Source organism: Copadichromis virginalis, linkage group LG20 (assembly GCF_057382275.1).
Source record: "Copadichromis virginalis isolate Kocher_CV1m ecotype Utaka linkage group LG20, C_Virginalis_male_GT1.1, whole genome shotgun sequence".
Lineage (NCBI taxonomy): Eukaryota > Metazoa > Chordata > Actinopteri > Cichliformes > Cichlidae > Copadichromis > Copadichromis virginalis.
Window position 1 is genome coordinate 29652016 of NC_140637.1, and position 19154 is coordinate 29671169.

Sequence of the window (19154 nt, forward strand, 5' to 3'; positions counted from 1 at the left end):
ATTTTGTCATTGTTTTGGTTGAAAGGAGCCAGCAGCCACAATGTCAGTGTGACATTATTACACAATGAGCTGTTAAAGATGAAGAATCTTACTTAGACTTCACACTAGCATGGGCACCTAAACCTCCTTTCTGTTTCTCACTGTACCCATTTACTTATTCTGCAATCTTCTTTAATAAGTAGAGTGATCTGATGCCTTATTCTCAGTCATCCTTGGTGGAATGAATGACCTCAGGGCTATTTTAGACCAGCTGCACACACTGACCCACACCTTTATTACTAACCTAATGTAATTGGAGCCCTTATGTTGGTTTAGAGAAGCTGGGCCTAGCCTGACCAAACAGACCTGTGTGAAGACAAATGACTGCAATTCAGTACGTTGTAGCTGTTGGTTTTCCTGTTAAGCATTCAGCAGGAGGTGAGTGAGAGCATTAGGTCGATTTCATGATGAACCCAGAGCTACGGGAAGACGGACATGCATCACCCTGCAGCCCGCATACTGTTAGATTTGTGGAGACAATGGTCAGGCTTCAAAAGAGGAAGTGTAAAGGGAAAGACAGAAAGCAAATCAATTTCATTATTAAGTAAACTGATTTTGTTGCTTGTTAATCCAAATATAGCGAATGTAATCAGCTAAACGTGTCAGAAACCTGATTTATTTAGGCAGGTTAAAAGGAGCTGGTGAAGTTTGAACTAAATATCAGAATCTAGAAAAACAGGAAGTTTAGTTTAATTTAAACTTTTTCTCCTTCCACCAGAATTAAGAGGATAAGTAGTTGCCAGATTCTCCTAATCAAATGCACTTGGTTAATTAATCAGCAAGTGTGACCACCGCTATAAAAGACTCAGGTGTGTGTTACACAATGCCAAGGAGGAAAGACATCAGCAGCGATCTTAGAGAAGCGATTTTTGCCCATCAATCTGGGAAATGGCCTGTATTTGTAAAGCGCTTTACTAGTCCCTAAGGACCCCAAAGCGCTTTACACAACCAGTCATCCACCCATTCACACACACATTCACACACTGGTGATGGCAAGCTACATTGTAGCCACAGCCACCCTGGGGCGTACTGACAGAGGCGAGGCTGCCGGGATACTGGCGCCACCGAGCCCTCTGACCACCACCAGTAGGCAACGGGTGAAGTGTCTTGCCCAAGGACACAACAACCGAGACTGTCCAAGCCAGGGCTCGAACCGGCAACCTTCCGATTACAAGGCAAACGCCCAACACTTGAGCCACGATCGCCCCATGTAGGGTTGTAAGGCTATTTCCAATCAATATAAAGTTGCATCACTATACAGAGAAAAAGATTATTCACAAGTGGAGAACATTCAAGACAGCTGCCACTCTTCTCACAAGTGACCGTCTGACTAAATTCACCACTAGATCAGACTGTGGGATGCTCAGAGAAACAGCAAAAAACCCAGGAGCTCCACATCAGACTCTGTAGGCCTCATTCAGCATGATAAACATTAAAGTTCACGACAGTACAGTTAGAAGAAGATGGAGCAAGTATGGATTGTTTGAAATAGTTGCAAGAGGAAAGCCTCTTATTTCTTAAAAGAAGATGTCAGCTTAAGTTTGCAAAGTTGCATCTGAACCATAAGATTTCTGCAACAATATATTTTGGACGTTTGAGGCCAAAGTGAAAAATGTTTCACCATGATGCTCAGTAAACATGGTGGTAGGTGTTCATTTCAAATGCAAAATTCTCTCCTGGTAGTTTCACAGACATTTATCTACAAGATTAACAGAACTTGGTCTGAAACAAACAACTAACCAACCAAACCAGTGAAATTAATAGAAAAGTAACGGTAATGCAAATCTTACAACTAAAGTATACATTTCTTTGAAATTAATATTCAATTAAATTAAATTCAGTTTTACTTATGTAAAAGCTTCGTAAATTTGTAAGACATGTATACTTTATTTCAGATGAAAAAGTGTGGATTTTAGCAGCACTCTGCTGTTCATTAAAAAAGCTGTTTTCTTTTTTCAACAAGTCCCCCCAAAGTCCCCCCCAGCTCTGTGTACTAGTTGGTGCTACTGAGTCTGAGTTTCATCATGGTATATTATTGTGAGAGTGTGGTTTGCTCAAACTCAAGCTTGGAGCATGATGCGACTTTCAGCAGCAGCTCATTTTAGAGGTGCCAAGGGGAGCAAGGGTGATTGGTGATCGTTCAGAGATTCATCTTAATAAAACATGAGCTGTTCTGTAAATAGTGTTAGGGTGATTACTCAAAAGTTACTCAAAAGTAATGCTGTATGTAACTTAATTACTTGCTGGAAAAAGTAATTAGTTTCACTGATCACGTCACTACTTTCTGTTACTCTGTAAAATGGCCTGAAACCCATTGTCTCATAATTAGCAGTTAACAATATAAACCACAGGCTACAGTCCCAGACAACAACACAAGACACGCATACAATGTTTCTTTTAGCTCTTACATACAAACACAATGCTAAGTTGAAAACCACCTCAAAGAGACCTTAAAGCGATCTCCACAGTGATTTTAATTTAGAAACATAAACAGGCAGAAATGGAGATTTCAAGCCTGACTGCTCATCATCGTCTTTGTTGCCTGCTGAGGATCAGGGTGTGGGTGCTCAGATGGGGTCAGCATACACTCAGCTTTGCATTATTTGTCTTTACCGTCATGCTCTTGTCCTTTTGTGCAATAACAATAAAGATAATGTCAACACTTTACTTCTGAAATCTGGGGCCTGTTCTTCGTACCGCGCTAAGTGAGTTAGCTGGATGAGATTGTTGACGATTTCGCGTGATCCTGGATCGTTCGGTTCCCCGAAGCCCATCCGGGACTTGCTGTCATAGCAACAGAGCCGTAAGCGTAAACCTGCTGGGGAGCAGGTTTACTTTATGTAAACAGGATTAGATCGCGGCCACGCAGGTATGCCCGCGTCATTCATACGAAAGCAACAGCGATATTCCACCACTGTTTCACCATAAATAAATAACATCAATGTAACTAAAGATAATGCAGCACCTGATCCATTTATTGATTTCACACAGATACATACAGGTCATTTCCTAAAAAAGGGAAATGTACTATTAACATTCTATTACATGTATGTGATTATTACAGATTTAATTCATATTTCAGAGTAGTAATTGTAAATTACTTCGTGTAATCAAGATGAGAGACCACGGCTATAAAAGCGAAGGTGGATTTGGGAAGTCTGTCGCAGCCATGTCCTGTCCGTATACGCGAGCAACCCATTGCGGAAGGTGCAAGATTGATAAGGAGAGTCCTCAGAATCCAGCGTATATTGCGGGACAGACAGGATCCTTTAGCTCAGCGCGACAGTGTGCTCATAGAGAGATATCGATTTTCCCGTGAGGGTATTATTTACTTAACCAACTTGTTGACGAGGGGGTGCAGGACCACCACCTGTCTTTGTTTGCTCTGCCCTTTTCTTGGTTGCTGTTATGAACAAACAAACAGAGTATTCCAGGGTCTCTTTCCAAGAGACGAAAAGCAATATAAGTGATAAATATTACCATTCTGTAGAATATTCTTATATTTCACTTTTACCTGTTCCCATGTTCTAGTGGGTCCTGTCGTGGCTCTAATGTGAAAGAGGATAAAATATAACATATTATAATATAATGTAATATAATATTGGATAATATAGTGTAATATAATAAATCTACCCTACCGCCTACTGGTGTTGGCCAGAGGGGCCGATGGCGCGATATGGCAGCCTGGCTTCTGTCAGTCTGCCCCAGGGCAGCTGTGGCTACAACTGTAGCTGCCTCCACCAGTGTGTGAATGTGAGAGTGACTGAATAGTGGCATTGTAAAGCGCTTTGGGTGCCTTGAAAAGCGCTATATCAATCCACTCCATTATTATTGTTATTATTAAATTACTTACGAGTTTAATTTGTCAGCAACTTCCTGCCAGCCCTCGCTCCTTGCTTTTGCAGCCTTTGCAGTGTTCCCTTGCGTTCTGATTAAACTCTGAAACTCCTGAAATCCCTCACTCAAGAGTTCTTGCTCTGCTGCCGAAAAATACCGAGCCGAGCGCGCTCCGTCGACATTTTCGCCGACCAATCAGAGGGTTGCCGATCAATGTTTCTACTATCGATGCGTAGCCCCTTTTACGACACCCAGTGATGTCACATTACTGCATCCAGCTGTACTAATCGTCAACAGCAGGTGTGTTCGGGGAACCGGATTAGCGCGCTCACGGTTAGCGCGATGGTTTGGTCTTGGATGTTTCATTTGATCTTGGATGTAGTAAGCCACGTACGAAGCACAGGGCCCTGATGTGAAGGAAAAAAAAAACATGTTTGGTAACTTGGCTGAGGAAGAAGCCTTTTAATTTCTTTTGATTATTTGTATATTTTAGTATACTTTTGTTTTGTTTCAGAACTTATGAACAACTGTTTTTTTTTCCAGTCACCACAAATATATCATTTTCTAGAAAAAGATGCAGGAAATTAAATAGAATAAATAATTTAAAATGAATGGTTTGAAAAAGTCCTCCACCACTTCTCACTATCTATAGTAGATATGCATTTAACTATACAAGTAGTAATATTTTACAACTCTTTTACCAGTAAGAAGTGAGGAAAAATTAAGACTTCCATGCAGAGTGAAGACAGGCAACACAAATGGCATATTTTAATCTCATCTAATTTGTTTTGTTAAATTGTTAAATAGTGGAGGAGGAGGATGATTTGGGTGGGTGAGCGGAGGGAAGCATAGTCCCTGATTGCCTTTTAGTAAAAGTCTCCATACGACGCTGGTTTTTAGTATAGATGAGAATCATGACTTTATTTTTTACAAAGCTGTTTCTGTTTTGTCTTAAAGTATCAGCTAATGTTAAATTATTGTTTTGTAAAAGAAAAGGAAAGCAGCTCATGTTGGTCACTTATCACAGTTCTCCTCTGGTTCCCCTCACACCTGAAATTCATTTCTCACTGGTGTCTGTTACTTATTGAGTTAACGATGCTAAAGCTGTGACTGCCATATCCATACTGCTTCAAATTTGTAGTGTCTTCAGAGTCAGAACTACAGATAGCTTATAGCTGACATTTACACAGCTCACTCTGCTCCTCGTGCTCTGTTCTTTTTTTTTTTCTTTTTTTGGCAAAAGAAACAACTTTAAATGTTATTTTACTGCATATTTACTTTTTTATTCTGTGGAAATTAATAATGCCTAATTTCACAACACATTCAGTTTTTGCCAACTTGCAAGTCGCTGTCTTGCAGAGAAGCTACAGCAGACTACGACACATGGGACATCTCTCACCGAGTTGGACTATGGTGGAAAAATGTTGGTCTGAGTCTCCCTTTCTCTCAGATTGGCACAAATGTAAAAATCCTGTTTAAGATCAAGTTTTCAAGGCAACTGATGTCAGCAGGACTATGCTAATAAAGAAAGAAGTAAATAAATGATACCACTCTGACTTTTACTAAACTTAACAGAGTTGTGAAGCAAGGTCAAGGAGTAGCCATTAAACTTTTTGTTAACCTGTTTTCATGCTTTCTGGCTTCCTCAAGTACAGTAGCATCAAAATATAAATTATATTTTCTTGCAGAACCAAAGAAAAATGTATATTTATAATGTATATAAAAAGGTTTGCATAATAAGCTGAAAATGTGTAGCAGTGGCATAAACCTTTACAGTCAAAGCTGGAGTGGACTGCAATGTCTGAGTCAGTGAGCGTGGAGCACAGATTGGATGTAAAAGATGGTTGTAGTTTCACAAGTGAAAGTGCTTTGAAACAACCTTCTTTCATTAAGCCACTAGGGTGCATCTCCCCATGCTTATACAAAAGCAAAGCAGTTCAACAAATTTATCATCCTCTGCATCTTACAGTTTTTAAATTACAAAGCATAGCCTATGGTGCTGTAGACTAGAAGGAAAAGGAATGACAGCTGTGGTAAAACCTACATGTAGGTCATTCATATATATATATATATATATATATATATATATGAACAAACATAAAAATATATAACATACTATGCCCACTGCCCACCATGATTTAAAATCAAAACCAAATAGTTGCATACATTTTTGAGCCACTATGTAAACAAATGCTTACTGTGATAATAATGCATGTCTATTTGGGGAAAACAAAATACAAGCTTCCTATAGCCGTGTAGAAACCAATGCAGCACTGTTCTTGCTGTGCAACAGTTAGAAAAATGAGTGAGAATACTTCCTTGGAAATATAATTATACATTTATGAATTGAAAACAGCCCTCCGGCACAGTACTGGCGAACTTTAAGGTCTGTTGGAACTGTAGCTCTTGGGGAGAAGAAGGAGGGGGGCAACCCCTGCCTTCGGAGATACAAAACACCTGAGGACTCGCTTCAGAACCAGCTGCAAGTCGTCTCTCTTTCCATTGGCTTAAAACAAAGACAATAACGTGATAACTGATTTTTGGTTCTACGCAATTTTTAACCAGCAAAGTTTATTTATATATAACAACAGTACAAAGTGAATCCTTGGCTTGCAAAATAGGTGTGCTTCATATTTACATTAGGTACACAATAATATATTATCATAACAAAATCAAAGCAAATAAAAAACAAGAGAACAACCTTTTTAAATATTTTAAGTTTCTTACAATTTTTCACAACACTTTTATAAAACAAGAACAGACAGCCATTATTATTATTATTATAATCATCATCATCGCCAGTAATTACTATTTTACAGAACTCCAGTGTCTACAAAGGGTTTGTTTACAATGTGTTTATAATGGAAGGATACTCATTTAATACGTGGTGAGCAATACACTGATCTGGATTTTTCAGTTCCTGTCTGATGCCAAAAAGCAAACACAAGAAATGCTAATTTAATTCTTTGTTTTGTATAAGGAATGGCATACGCCAGTCGAAGCCACGACACCATCTCTTCACCAGGAGCCAAAAAGAGCACAAAGCATCTTCAATTAGTAATCAACTTCATCTGAAAAGAGGTTGTGTTCATGAGCATCTCTCCATATCACACAACTGGCAGTCAAATGGGATTCTGCACTGCAGAAAGAGTAAACAAACTTCTTTTCTTCTCAGTTCAAACTGAATTAAAAAGGTTTCTAGAAATGAGCATACAGCATGGAAACAAGCTATTATTTAGTAACAAAAAAAAAACTCTTTCACAAAAAAAAGGTGCATTCAGCTGTGATTTAAGACATCTGCAAATGGAAGAATTGCCATTAGGCTGATGATGGTGCAGATCGATATGGAATACCAGGCATGACTAAAACATAAATTGTAATGCATGCAAAAAAATCACACACAAAGACAAAATAAAAAAAACAATCAAAGCCATTCTTCACCAACTTGTGTGCCTGATTTTGTTCATCACTATTCTGTATAGGGCGAGCTCATCTAAGAGTTGGAAGGACTGTAATAAACATACATTTTATTCCTTGGAGAAGGAAAAGGCATTTAGGTCCTGTTAAAATGATAAAAAGCATTACTTACATAAAAGCAATGTGAGGTATGAGGAGGATACAATTCTATTCGCTGAAATTGGGAAGACACCTTAATCAAAAGGAAGAAGATTTCTGCTTTGAGTCTGTACTGTGTGTGTAATTGTGTACCTGTAGATGTTGAGCAGAGGATTAAGTAGCAAGAAGGTACAGAAGTGTATTGCGTTCACAACACACAGAAAAAACTAAATAACTTATGGCAAAACTTTAACATTATCAATAGTTACTAGATCTGGGCATTACAATTTAAACGTTATGGATCTCCCAAGTTCAAGAATATGATCTTATGATCATGAACAGATTTCATTACTAAAAGATCAGTTCTCGTACTTTGTGAAATAAGTTATTGCAAACAACATACAAAGTTTTCGAATCAATGTCATGTTCACTGCAAAGAAAAAGAAACCAAAAAACTTAAGTTTAAGAATCAAACTTGGCTAAGGCAGTTATGTTATAAGTTATCTAATATCTTCTCTTTTGTGTTGGCAAAGCTCTTCTGTAAGAAGCTGCTTTTTCAGATGAATAAACAGATGAAATGGTCTTTCGTAGTTCTGCCCCCACTGGTCGGGTACAGTCATAGCACTCAGTCGTCACCTCAGCCTGCATTTCTCCTTGCCTGTTAGTTTGATGTTTTTTTTTTTTCTTTACATCTCCTGATCACACTGTGAACACAACTGACTCAGATCAAAGAGAAGCTTCAAAGCTGGAGTAGGAAACTAGAGCTAAAGGGGTTTTCACTCTTTCTATCTCTCCATTGCTCCTCATTTCTCAAGACTTCTCTTCAAACAGCTCAGGGTGCCGAGTACTGCACGAGGCAACGTCTACCTAAGCAAGGCCACAGCCTCTTCACCTTTCCTTTTACTGCATCTCACTAAGACAGTTCTCAGCCGAGTGCCAGGGCCAGGTAGCAGTACCAAAAAAAAAAGAAGAAAGAAAAAAAGAGAAGAGAGAGAAAACAAACCTAACGGGCTCTGAAGCACTGAAAGGACGGTGCCCTAGATGAGAAGTAATAGGTATGGGAACACTAAGCAGGTGGGTATCTAAGGCCACGGAGAAAAGAAGCACCTTTCACCCACCTTTATCATGCTCTCAACACACACAATTGCAGTACACTGTACAACTCTTTACTACTACCTTTTTTTCAAGTACTTGATGTAAACAACAAGCAAATATATATTTTGGAAGAAATGAAATAACCTATCCAGAGGATGAAATCTACAGTTTGTTGTCATCCAGCTAAAGTCTGGAGAGTTACATAAGCTTCTAAGCTTGTTAATGTTTGGTTCAAGTCAGGAGATGCATCACATGACACAAAACACACTTTAACTCTGTTTTTCTTCTTATTCTCAGTTCTCTCGCCCCCCGCTTATGTTTCGTACCTTTAGTGAGTTTGAAAACTCACCATTCCAGTTTTTAAGTCTTCTGTTTTAACTGAATATACACTCAAATATGCGAGTGTTGCTTCCTCTGTAAAGCATAAACCGATTGTGATACATTTGTGAACTACTTGAAATACCGGGATCTTTTGGCACTTTGTCAAACTAGGCCCACGCAGACTTCTTATTATCTGTGCGAAGACATGTGGTGGTTAGGTAAGATCTTCCATCAGCTAACATTTCAACTGGCCAACTAGAGTGTGACTCACTGGCACTTGAGAAAAATAAAAGACGGACCCTCAAACACTTTGATGTGTGACACCATGCATGCAAATTACACAAAAGGTTGATCGAGGTCCTGAAAAGATAAAAAAAAGTGGACATAAAATGTGAGCACAGAAACCAGCTGCTTTTACCTGCTCTTTTCAAACTGCCACTGTACCTCTGGATACTGCAGCCTACGCCACAGGCTTTACAGCATTAACAGACACTATAACGATGCACACTCTTCTTTAGAAGGAAAGCAATTTAGGCCAAAAGAAGCAGTTGGATGGAACAGGGCCGGGATGAACAAAATTGAGTTCTTCACACAACAAGCTACAGGAAATATCTATGAAGCTCAATTCAAATGAGCCAATTTTTGTAGTAAAACTTAAAACAGACAGACAAAGATACAAAATGAAAAAACAAAAATTTGTACATTCACATACAATGATTGGCAAGTATCAACTGGTACATACATAGATGAGCTAACTGCTGTAAAGAGCCTTTGATACCAGAGTGATCCTTATCTGAGGTCACCTCCTAATTACACTACAGATTTAATCATCTTCAGTTTAGGTGCAAGCATGCTGGCTTAACTTGTGATGACCACCACATGTAGAGTTCTGTTAACTTTTATGTGATGGCCACATGTTTTATGATTTCCTATACATATCTGATTAAATAAAGACCAGAGGCTTTGTCCATGTTGCGTGAAGCTTCAGTCCAAAGAGAGGAGTGAGAGAAGACACGAGTCATGGCCCATTTTATTATCACGCTAATCTAAAGTGGTGTTACGCGCTTTGCATCTTTACATAGCAACACTTTTGGGATCCGAGGTGGATATTTTGGAACCGCAACTGATAATATTCAAATGTACAAAGTACAAAAATAAAATCTGAGAACTCTGAATGCAATCTCAGCTGTCCAACATGAGATCTGCTCTTCTACTTCTCGCCTTTTTTCTCTCCGCCTCACACTTAGCCGCGAGTTGCTAGAGAATAAATCTGTTTCTCCATTTCTTGTAGGAGTCTTCCTCAGTATGACACAAACACACACTCATGCACACCCACACTTTTATGCACACACACACACTCACGGAACATACAATTCCCTGTCAAACAGAGAAGATGTCCTTTGTGGAAAATTAAAGGAAAAAAATAAATACAAGCCATGTGGTTCCCTTCTCTGGTATAGTCTCTCATGCCAAAAGCTCCAGTTGCAGGGAGGCCTCCGTTTCAGTCTTCGGGCCCTGCGTTGGCACCGTCATGGAAGGAGGTGGGAGAATTACAAACTCAAGCAGTTGTATGTTTGTCCAGCTGTAGATACAGAGGTCCCAGGTCTGGTTCATGGTTTCAGCTCCCATCATGAGAGGTAAGTAATGCAAGACCTTTTTTGGTAGGTCACGTAAAGACTGTGGTCCTCTCTCTCTCTCACTTTCTCTCAGTAGTAGTCACTCTCAGCTTTCAAAGGACATGGCAGAGATGAGCTGCTCCACTTTGTAGGCCAACCTCTGCTTCCTTGCCTGTTCATCCTGATCCAGGGCTGCTGTGATCTGTGCATGACAAACCCCGCCCAAAAAACATCATCAATAAAAATATACTGTGAAACACTTGCTTGTTAGGATTTGTTCACAAATTCAGATCTAGTTACATTTAAAAGAAAATAATACCAATGCGCTTTTTAAATTTATTTTCCTTTTCTTTTCCCAGATTTCTATATGGACATCAGATAAAAGAAAAAATAATAATTCCATCACTCCCTTTGACTTTGACAGCTTCGAGAAATATTTGTGCACGAGTCTTTCGCGTTTTATCTTCTGAGCCCCATCTTTTAAATTTGGCATTTGTCAAGTTGGGTTCAAAAGACATTCAGACAGGCTCTCCTTTTCATTCTCTCATCTAGTGTCAGCCTTGTCATAATAAATCTGTGTAAGAGTGATGCCAAAATACATAGCGAGAGCCCTTCATATGCATTACCTTTGATATGAATCCCTGTATCCAGATGCTGCAGCCATTTGAATACATGCTTTCTGGTGGCACTGTGCATCTATTTGCTACTCTTGGCTACACTTGAATGCTGTGCTTTACTTAATTATTAATATTTTAAACAAAATAATTCATCGACCCATCTTATGCAATATGCATTTTAAAAAGTTCTGAGGTAAGGGATGAATAAAAAATGAAAAAAGCAACAAAAAAAAGTGTCATCTTCAATGTACCATTTATCCCTGTCGAGTGACATTTCAGCTCACTCATTTATCGTCTTTGGTTTTATATGCAGGCTCAATGAGTTATTTTGTTCTAAAATACACCAAAATATCTGGTATTTTAGACACTGTGTTATTTAAAAATATTTTCTCAATGTCCAAAGAATGTAATTATCATAGCAAGAGCTTCTTTTTGATTGGCTTATTAACCCTTTCTGTAAATTTGACTTGGAAATCATATCAAGAACTGCTTTTTTTCCTTTTTTTAGCATACCATGGCAAACCTTTATTTGCTGCCTGTCTAGATGCATAACACAGAGTCTGACTTGCCCACTACCATCATCCACTCATCTGCGTAAGTGCTCTTAAAGGCTGGCAGCTACGTAACAGAACGTTTCCTCCTCCACTTTGGGCCCGACAGCAATCTATAATTAATCTGCAGCTCTGTACGCAGGTGTAGCTCCCACTGCAAACTCCCAAATCCATTTAAGCAAGCTGAAGCTCTGGTCTGGTTAGCCTGACACACAACCTTTGTGAAGGGCTGAGTAAGAATGAACAACTGTTAATGGTGCTAGATGAGGTTTTTACGCACTGCACTCTGCTAGATACTGCAGGAGCAATGGTGCACGTATGTGTGCGAAGTGAGTGCGTTTGCGTCCCTGTGCATGTGTGAATCAGACAATGGCAACTGCAGCAAAAGCGAGCATATGAGATTTATGGCGAGCAAAGGGGAAGCTGACTGGATAATGGGTAAAAAGAGAAGGAATGCACAGGGAGGAGGTAGAGAATAAGAGAAAAAGAGAGAGGTACTATGGTCCAACATAAAGGTCAAGTTAAAGCTTCCCAGAGGATGTGCTGACATTAGAAGCCGAATGTCTCTATAAATGCTCTCTCTTTCTTTCTCATCGTCTTCCCTCCTTTTTTATGCTTCCTGCGATCTGAGAGGATGTGTGTGTATTGCCCATGATTCTGCTCATGAGAACCCTATATGACAGATTGTCTACTCTAACTCGGCACCAGCAAAAGGACAGAGCAACATGCTGAGAGCTTGTAGACATTCACTTTCTTCTCTACAGATCAAGCGTGCTGCCTTGTTAAGCCCAGGTCTCGCTAGACCTCTGGGCTTTGGGGAAGTCTACTGAAGACTCTTAGCTGACCTCGCCAACCTTTTCCAGTTATGAATAGTCTGGAAGCACCAAGGGCAAAATATAAGAACATTAAAGTGCGGGGCAAATTTGTGGCACGCCTCTCGTTCAAATTACGCTCACAATCTGCCAATAATTAGCAGCTGATTGAGTAAGGCGGCAGCTCATTACGCAATCAGTGCCTGGGACTGCCCTCAAGGTAAATTCTGTAAATGAACGAGCTCAGAATGTAGTTCATAGGAAGGATTTATCACAGAGTAACAAAAGTTTAACAAGACTGAGATTCAACCTCACCTGAGAAACACGCCAGTATAATAGATCATATTGTATAAAACTTATTTTCAGGAATTTACGCAACACATGCAGTTTGACATATTACAAAAGAGAGTGAAAATTAGAGACAGTAGAGCAGGTTGAGGAATATGTTGTTAATATGGGCAGTGTTTAACTAGGACAGAGGTACTTTAATTAGCAAATACCCACATTCCTCATCCCTCTTTCTAAAATGCCAAAATAGTCATAACTAGCTGGAATTGATAAGTACGTTATTCATTATTTGTGCTTTTTTATTGTCTGCAATCAAACACACATCCCTTTACATTCCTTCTGTTATTCTCACACAAATCCCTGTATACTACAGATAGAGGTGCTATTCACTGCTGAAACACTGGCTGCTCTTCAGTTGTTATGCAAAATAAGTGTAATCAAAACAACAAAAACAAACACCTAAAACAAGAAAAAAAAAAGGAGCACAATGCCAGACACACAATGCATCTGAATGACAGGTTTGAGACCACTAATATCGCTTACCTCTTCACTGTATTTGCTGACGTAATAATAGATTTCGTTGAGAGCACTGAGCATGTTGAACTCTGTGGAGTGGAGTCTGGCTTGTTCTGCCAAATAGGCATTCATGTCCTGGTCACTAATGGCTGGCAGCCGGTTGATGTCGGCATAGTACCTGGGGATACAGACGAGGGGAAACGTCACAGACTCGCTGAGTCAATGCGATAGTTCAACTGAGGCTTAAATTCTTTTATACAGTATTTCAAATTTGGATCCATTATATCACTTTCACTAACAATGAATGCCTGCTAACAGTCACTGACAAAGCTTTTACTGAATCTGGCTGAAAAATGAATACATGAAAAAAGAGCATTATGAATCAGTTTCCCCAAAGATCCAACTCTCATTGTATGAGGATACAAAAAAAATAAAAAATAAAAAAAGATGTGGGGGGTGTTAGCATGGTGTATTAAGTGAATGTAACGGCCCCTACCTCTCTACCCAGCTCTTGTAATTGGGGATATCTTTAGCATAGAGCAGCTTATTTGATGGAGAGTCTTTGCCCAGGCGGTGCTCTGAGGTGGAGCAAGAATCCATGAAGGTTTGCGCTACTACAGACAGACAGGCGTCCGTGATGCTGCTCTTATGGATGTCAAAGACAAACTGCGGGTTCTTGATCACATTTACCCAGAAACGCAAAGGAAGGCTGGCAGACAGAAATAAAAATAAGGGAAATACAGAAAGGCGTTAATAGATAGTCACATGCAATCTTACTTTTACTGTCTTTAGTAGAAAACCCCTTACCAATTGCTTTTCCATGTGTGACGTACGTCTGTGTCGTGAATGCCGTGTTTGTCTGCCTGCTCATCCAGGAAGTCAAACATGTATTTGATGGCCAGGGGAAGGGTGCTCCCTCGGTGGACTGTACTGAACAACGTCTCAAACAAGTCATCAACAAATTTTTGTAGTGTACCCTAGTAGAAGAACGAGAGTAAAGAGATTAACAATGCATGAGCAACAAGAAACAACGATTATAACAGAAGAAAAATCCACTGTGAACGCAGCATTATCATAAAAAGTGACAAACTTTTCCGTGGCCACAGAAATGTATGAGAGAATACTGACGTACCTTGGTTGCTAGCAGTCGGGTCAGATAAATCTCAGAGACCATCTTGCTGCCACGATCTCCTTCCTTCTGATCTCCATGCTCGTGGTTTTTCACCAGATGCCAAACCTTTACACCACTTTCTAGATCGGGGGTAATCATGGGAGCACGTGATCGGAGGCTGTCTGGACTCCCGGTGTAGCGGAATGAAGAGTCTGTCCAGGACAGGAAAGAAAAAAGGAGAGGAGGAAAAAAAAAAGCGATAGAGAATTATTAGCAAGCCTAAATGACTGTGATTAAAAAAAGCTTCCCTTAGGTGTAGCATCATCATGTAAATTTAGCATGCACTCACACCTACTGTACATAGAACACCCACAAACAAACCCACACAAGAACACACATACACAGCCCCTTTCTCATTTCCATCTCTGCTTTGTAACTCATTACACAGCCGAATCCTCTGCGCTCCTCCTCCTCTAAGCCATGCTATAAAGGAAATTGCAATAATGGATAATTTCTAAGAACAACAAAGTAATGAAAGGGAGGAGGAGTTGTGGTGTCTAGCATTGCACGGATTAGTAATAGCCATCTTGAGACTTGAATCTTAAATGACACAGAAAATGGATGAAAACAAGACTTTGACCTCTGTCCTTCACATGCAAAACCAAATTATTATTGTGCAGGACTAAAAATACTAAATATGTATTACTCTGCTTATTGACTCTACTTTTTCTTCTCTCTGTATGCCATTATTTATCTGATGAGTATTTGCTTTTCATCTTATTCATTCTCTGTCTCTTATATAATCCCCGTCTCACCGACTGAGACACTGTTGTGCCGAGTTCCACTTAAAGCACTCATAATTGGTTCTTCCTCGCCACATTGTGCCAATGCCAAATGTCCCTGTCATCCTCTAATCAATACATCAAAAGATTCCTGCAGCAACTTGTTAAGCACTGTAGCCACCATCCTTCATCCATACATCCCTACCTTTGTGTACCTCTCCTTTTCATTCTCTCAGAATGATACTGCTTTCACTTTCTTTAATTAGTTGTCATCATGGCAGGTGGCTCTCTAGAGATTCAGGATCTGAGCATCCCAATGAGGATTTCTCTCACATATCTTCAAATGCCGAGCTGAACAACTAAGCTTTTGCTGCCAATAAAACCACATACCTTTCAAATAAGACCAAACTGCAGCTCTGGAACGGGCACTAGGGACACTAAGGGATGATGTATGCACTTGTGTGCAGGGTGGATTGAGGACCCAAATCCCATCCTAATCCAGTCACTGTTTTTTTTTTCTTTTGCTATTCTACTTTTTTGTGGGCAGGGCTATTCTTTTGCCTGCACCGCAGTCTTTTCCTAACTCCCCGAAACACTAAGCAGTGACCTGCAACCCTTTCCTGCTTGGCTGCAATTCGCAGCTCCCGGACAGAGCCAGTCAGTAGGGGAGTGTGTTCAAGCTGATTTTAAAGCTAATAGGGTGTTCTGGGGGTGTAAATTGAGTCAAGATGCTAAGCACCGAACGTGAAATTGGTATGAATCGATCAGCAGGTGTCGAGGTGCAGCTGTGCCCGCTGTGCCAACCCATGATTGATGAGAGCCAGGAGCATGCCAGCAGAGGCTTTGCTCTTTATGCCGTGCACAACCAGCTCCAATGCCTGAATAGAATATATGGGTATAAAACTCCAAAGAGAACAAATTAAGCTTGACAAGAAACAACCTACATAATGCAGAGAAAGTGACTTTCCTTTTGTAGTTGTACTCTTTTTTTTTTTACATTAGTTTGGTCATCCATCATCTTGCCATCTCTCCCAACAACCTTTACGGTGTTTTGTTCAAAAGAAAGTGATGACTCAGTACGCTGCAATCTTCTAAAGGTCATCATTGAAAATATCGTTACACTTTATTTGTCACAGCACATGAACTGAAGATGATGGCCCATTTTGGAGTGTCCATAGGTGTCCACTGTTAACATTTGTAAATAAGCATAATTGGTTGGAAAGATAAGGACGCTGTTAGCTCTTTTTCTGAGTTAGATAGTTTAAAGGCAGCGTTCACCTAGTGCCGATCCTGATAATTGGCTATGCTCACTTATCTTTTTCTGTTTGTGTGAAGTATCATTCACAGAGAATAATTAGCAATCACAAGTTGTGTGCTGCTGCTGTGTGTTTGGCATAGGACCAAATGTTGGCACCCGGCAGCACAAACAACAAGCACATCTAAAGCATGTGAGCGCCTGCGTGCATAGGCACTGCATGTACTGTGTGCATGCCCACGTGGGCACAAGTATGTGTGCAAATAGCAGCCCAAAATGTCCCGCAGAGAACGGATCTTCATTATAAAAAATATTATAGCCTCAAAACTAAACAATGGCTTTCTCTGTCATTCTCTCTCAGCGTTCTTTCCATACCATCCAACAGAGGTTGGGCCTGAACTGTGAGGCAAACTGCAGCATTCACACAGTTGGAAGGGGGGGGGGGGGGGGGGGGGGGGGGGGGGGGAGAAAGCAGCTAGAACCTCTCTAAAGAGAAAAAAAAGAGTAGACCATTGCTTTGGGGAGAGAAGATTTCCCTTTGTTCTTATCTGAAACAACTAATGTAAAAGTACTTTGATGTATCTATCAAAAGCAGCAATAGCACTACATCAACATGGATTTAACTGATGGCTAACCCTCACAATCCACCTGTAATTACCTAATATATATGCTACATCAATCAATACAATCAATGCCAGCCAAAACAAAGGCATATAAAGAGCAATCATGTCTAGTGACTCACCGTATCTGCTGATGGAGGTGCGCGATATGCTGGCTGAGGAAGGGATGTTGTATGATGAGGTCTGCTTTGGCACTAAAGCCACCACACAGCGGTCCGACACCTGTGTGATGAGACAGATTTCACAAAAATCAATCTTTTAAATAGAAAAGAAGCATTCCATGTTCATACATGTGTTAAATATCTCTCTATTCCTAAAATAAAGTCCCACTATTCCTTGTTTAAAACCCATTCTCCGGAGAGTTTTGTGGGCCACCATCACATACCGCGTGTGTGTAATTTATTTATGTATCACATGTTCTCACAAATGTTTCATACCAAAGAGAAGACTACAAATGGGAATGTAGGGGACTGAGTGAACAGTCCCATGAGCAAAACACATCTCAAACCCGTACATCCTTCCCTGTCATATCTGCACTCCCTGCTGTTCTCTACCACAGCCCTGTGGCTTTTTTCGGCAGAGCAGAGTGCTGTGACTGCATGATGGCTGTACTCAACATGACTGTCATTGTCATCACCCTTCACAAACCTTAGAAACATGATGTAAGCTTTGGAACTGGGATAAGATGCTGAGAGAAAGAGAGAGGAAAATGGAAAAAGAGAGTGTCAGATGGAGAGAGACAGAGACTAGAATGCTGAATGTCTCATCTTGTGTACACTTGACACCACTGGAGAAAAAAAAATGGGGTACGCAGGTATAATAATAGCAATAGAGGAGCAGCGAGTCAGAGTCAAAGAGAAAGACGAAGAAAAAAGGCTGTGTAAAAGATGTTGTGTCATGAATAAGACACAGACACTGGGGTTTATCCCCACCACCCCACCCCTGTGGTGTGGTAGCCTGAGAAAACCTGACATAACTTACATTTGAAAGGACATCCTCAAAACTCTTTTTAGAGATCTTTCATCAATCTAGTATTATAATTAATGGGTCAAAAAATGACAGTTTAGTTACAGTTATGTGCTACTAGTGCAGCTACAGCAAAGGAATTTAGTCTGGAAAATGCAAAACACAGCAAACAAAACCGGTGGTTCTTTTCTGAAAACCAAAACAACAAACAGCTTGTTGGCTGGCATTTACAGCTCACCCTAAGGAGGGATTTCTGCTTCAAACCCAGTGAAGAAAAACTGATGAGCCTCTAGTGGAGAAATAAACAAAAGGAAAATGCCAGGCTCCAAAAGGAATACCTCAAAGAATCTATAGAAAAACAGGAAATTAGGCTTTTCATTTTCTTTAGCGAGAATGGACCCTTTTGGGCTCTCGTTGGGAAATGAACCACTGGTTACTGGGATGGGCATTTATGGTGCTTTTCCCCGTTCTGGAAAGCCACCTTCTCTCGTTCATGTCTTCACCCGTTATTTCCACTTTCATAAACTAATCTCAGCTCTGCTGTTAGCTGGAGTTGCCATCTGGTCTCTACTGAACAGACACTCGAAAATGGGGATAAAGTCTGGAAGAATCCTCTTAAAGAAGCAGCTCAGGCACCAAGGCCTATTGAAGGGAAATGAAAAATCTGCTTCCTAACCCCCACTCGCGACTAGCATCTTCAACTGTCTCTCTCCCTTTTCACCTCTTGTGCATTTTGCTTTCCTAAGCTTAATTTCTATGGCCTCTCCGTTTTATAGCCACCTCTTGGCTGACAATCCACGGACCAACTCTAATATACTGACAGCGTGGACTTCCGTAAAGTTTGCACCGCTATTCCTGTGATACATTTTCTCCTGGGAGCATGAAATAGCTTCTCTGCACCCCCTCCTTCTACTCCCTCCATTTCTCTCTCTTTCTCTCTGCTTTTTATGGCTGACATAGAGGCTAGAGCAGAGATGGGTCCTTGTGATAGTAGTAAATGATTGAAGGCGTGCAGATTCGCCCTTCAGGGATAATCCAGTGTGGGGCTGATAGTGGGCAGGTGTGATAAGGGCTGTGGGCCCTGCCTGTGATAAGACCTTCCATTAGACAGTACAGAGTGGACCAGACAGCAGAGAGTGGTCATCCTAGATGTTTTTTTTCCCCTTTTCCCCC

General features: G+C 40.4%; 1 protein-coding gene across 1 annotated transcript in view; it reads right to left on the reverse strand.

The window, feature by feature from the left end:
* Positions 1 to 6430: 6430 nt before the first annotated feature.
* plxna2 (plexin A2) overlaps positions 6431 to 19154 on the reverse strand; it is a 161691-nt gene continuing 148967 nt past the window's right edge. Inside the window, exons 27-32 of the mRNA XM_085444847.1 lie at positions 17138 to 17237; positions 14380 to 14570; positions 14055 to 14224; positions 13744 to 13956; positions 13275 to 13425; positions 6431 to 10665 (exon numbers count right to left, since the gene is read on the reverse strand). Coding sequence (XP_085300973.1) covers positions 10570 to 10665; positions 13275 to 13425; positions 13744 to 13956; positions 14055 to 14224; positions 14380 to 14570; positions 17138 to 17237 — 921 coding nt within the window. The 3' untranslated portion in view covers positions 6431 to 10569. The remainder of the gene's footprint in view (positions 10666 to 13274; positions 13426 to 13743; positions 13957 to 14054; positions 14225 to 14379; positions 14571 to 17137; positions 17238 to 19154) is intronic.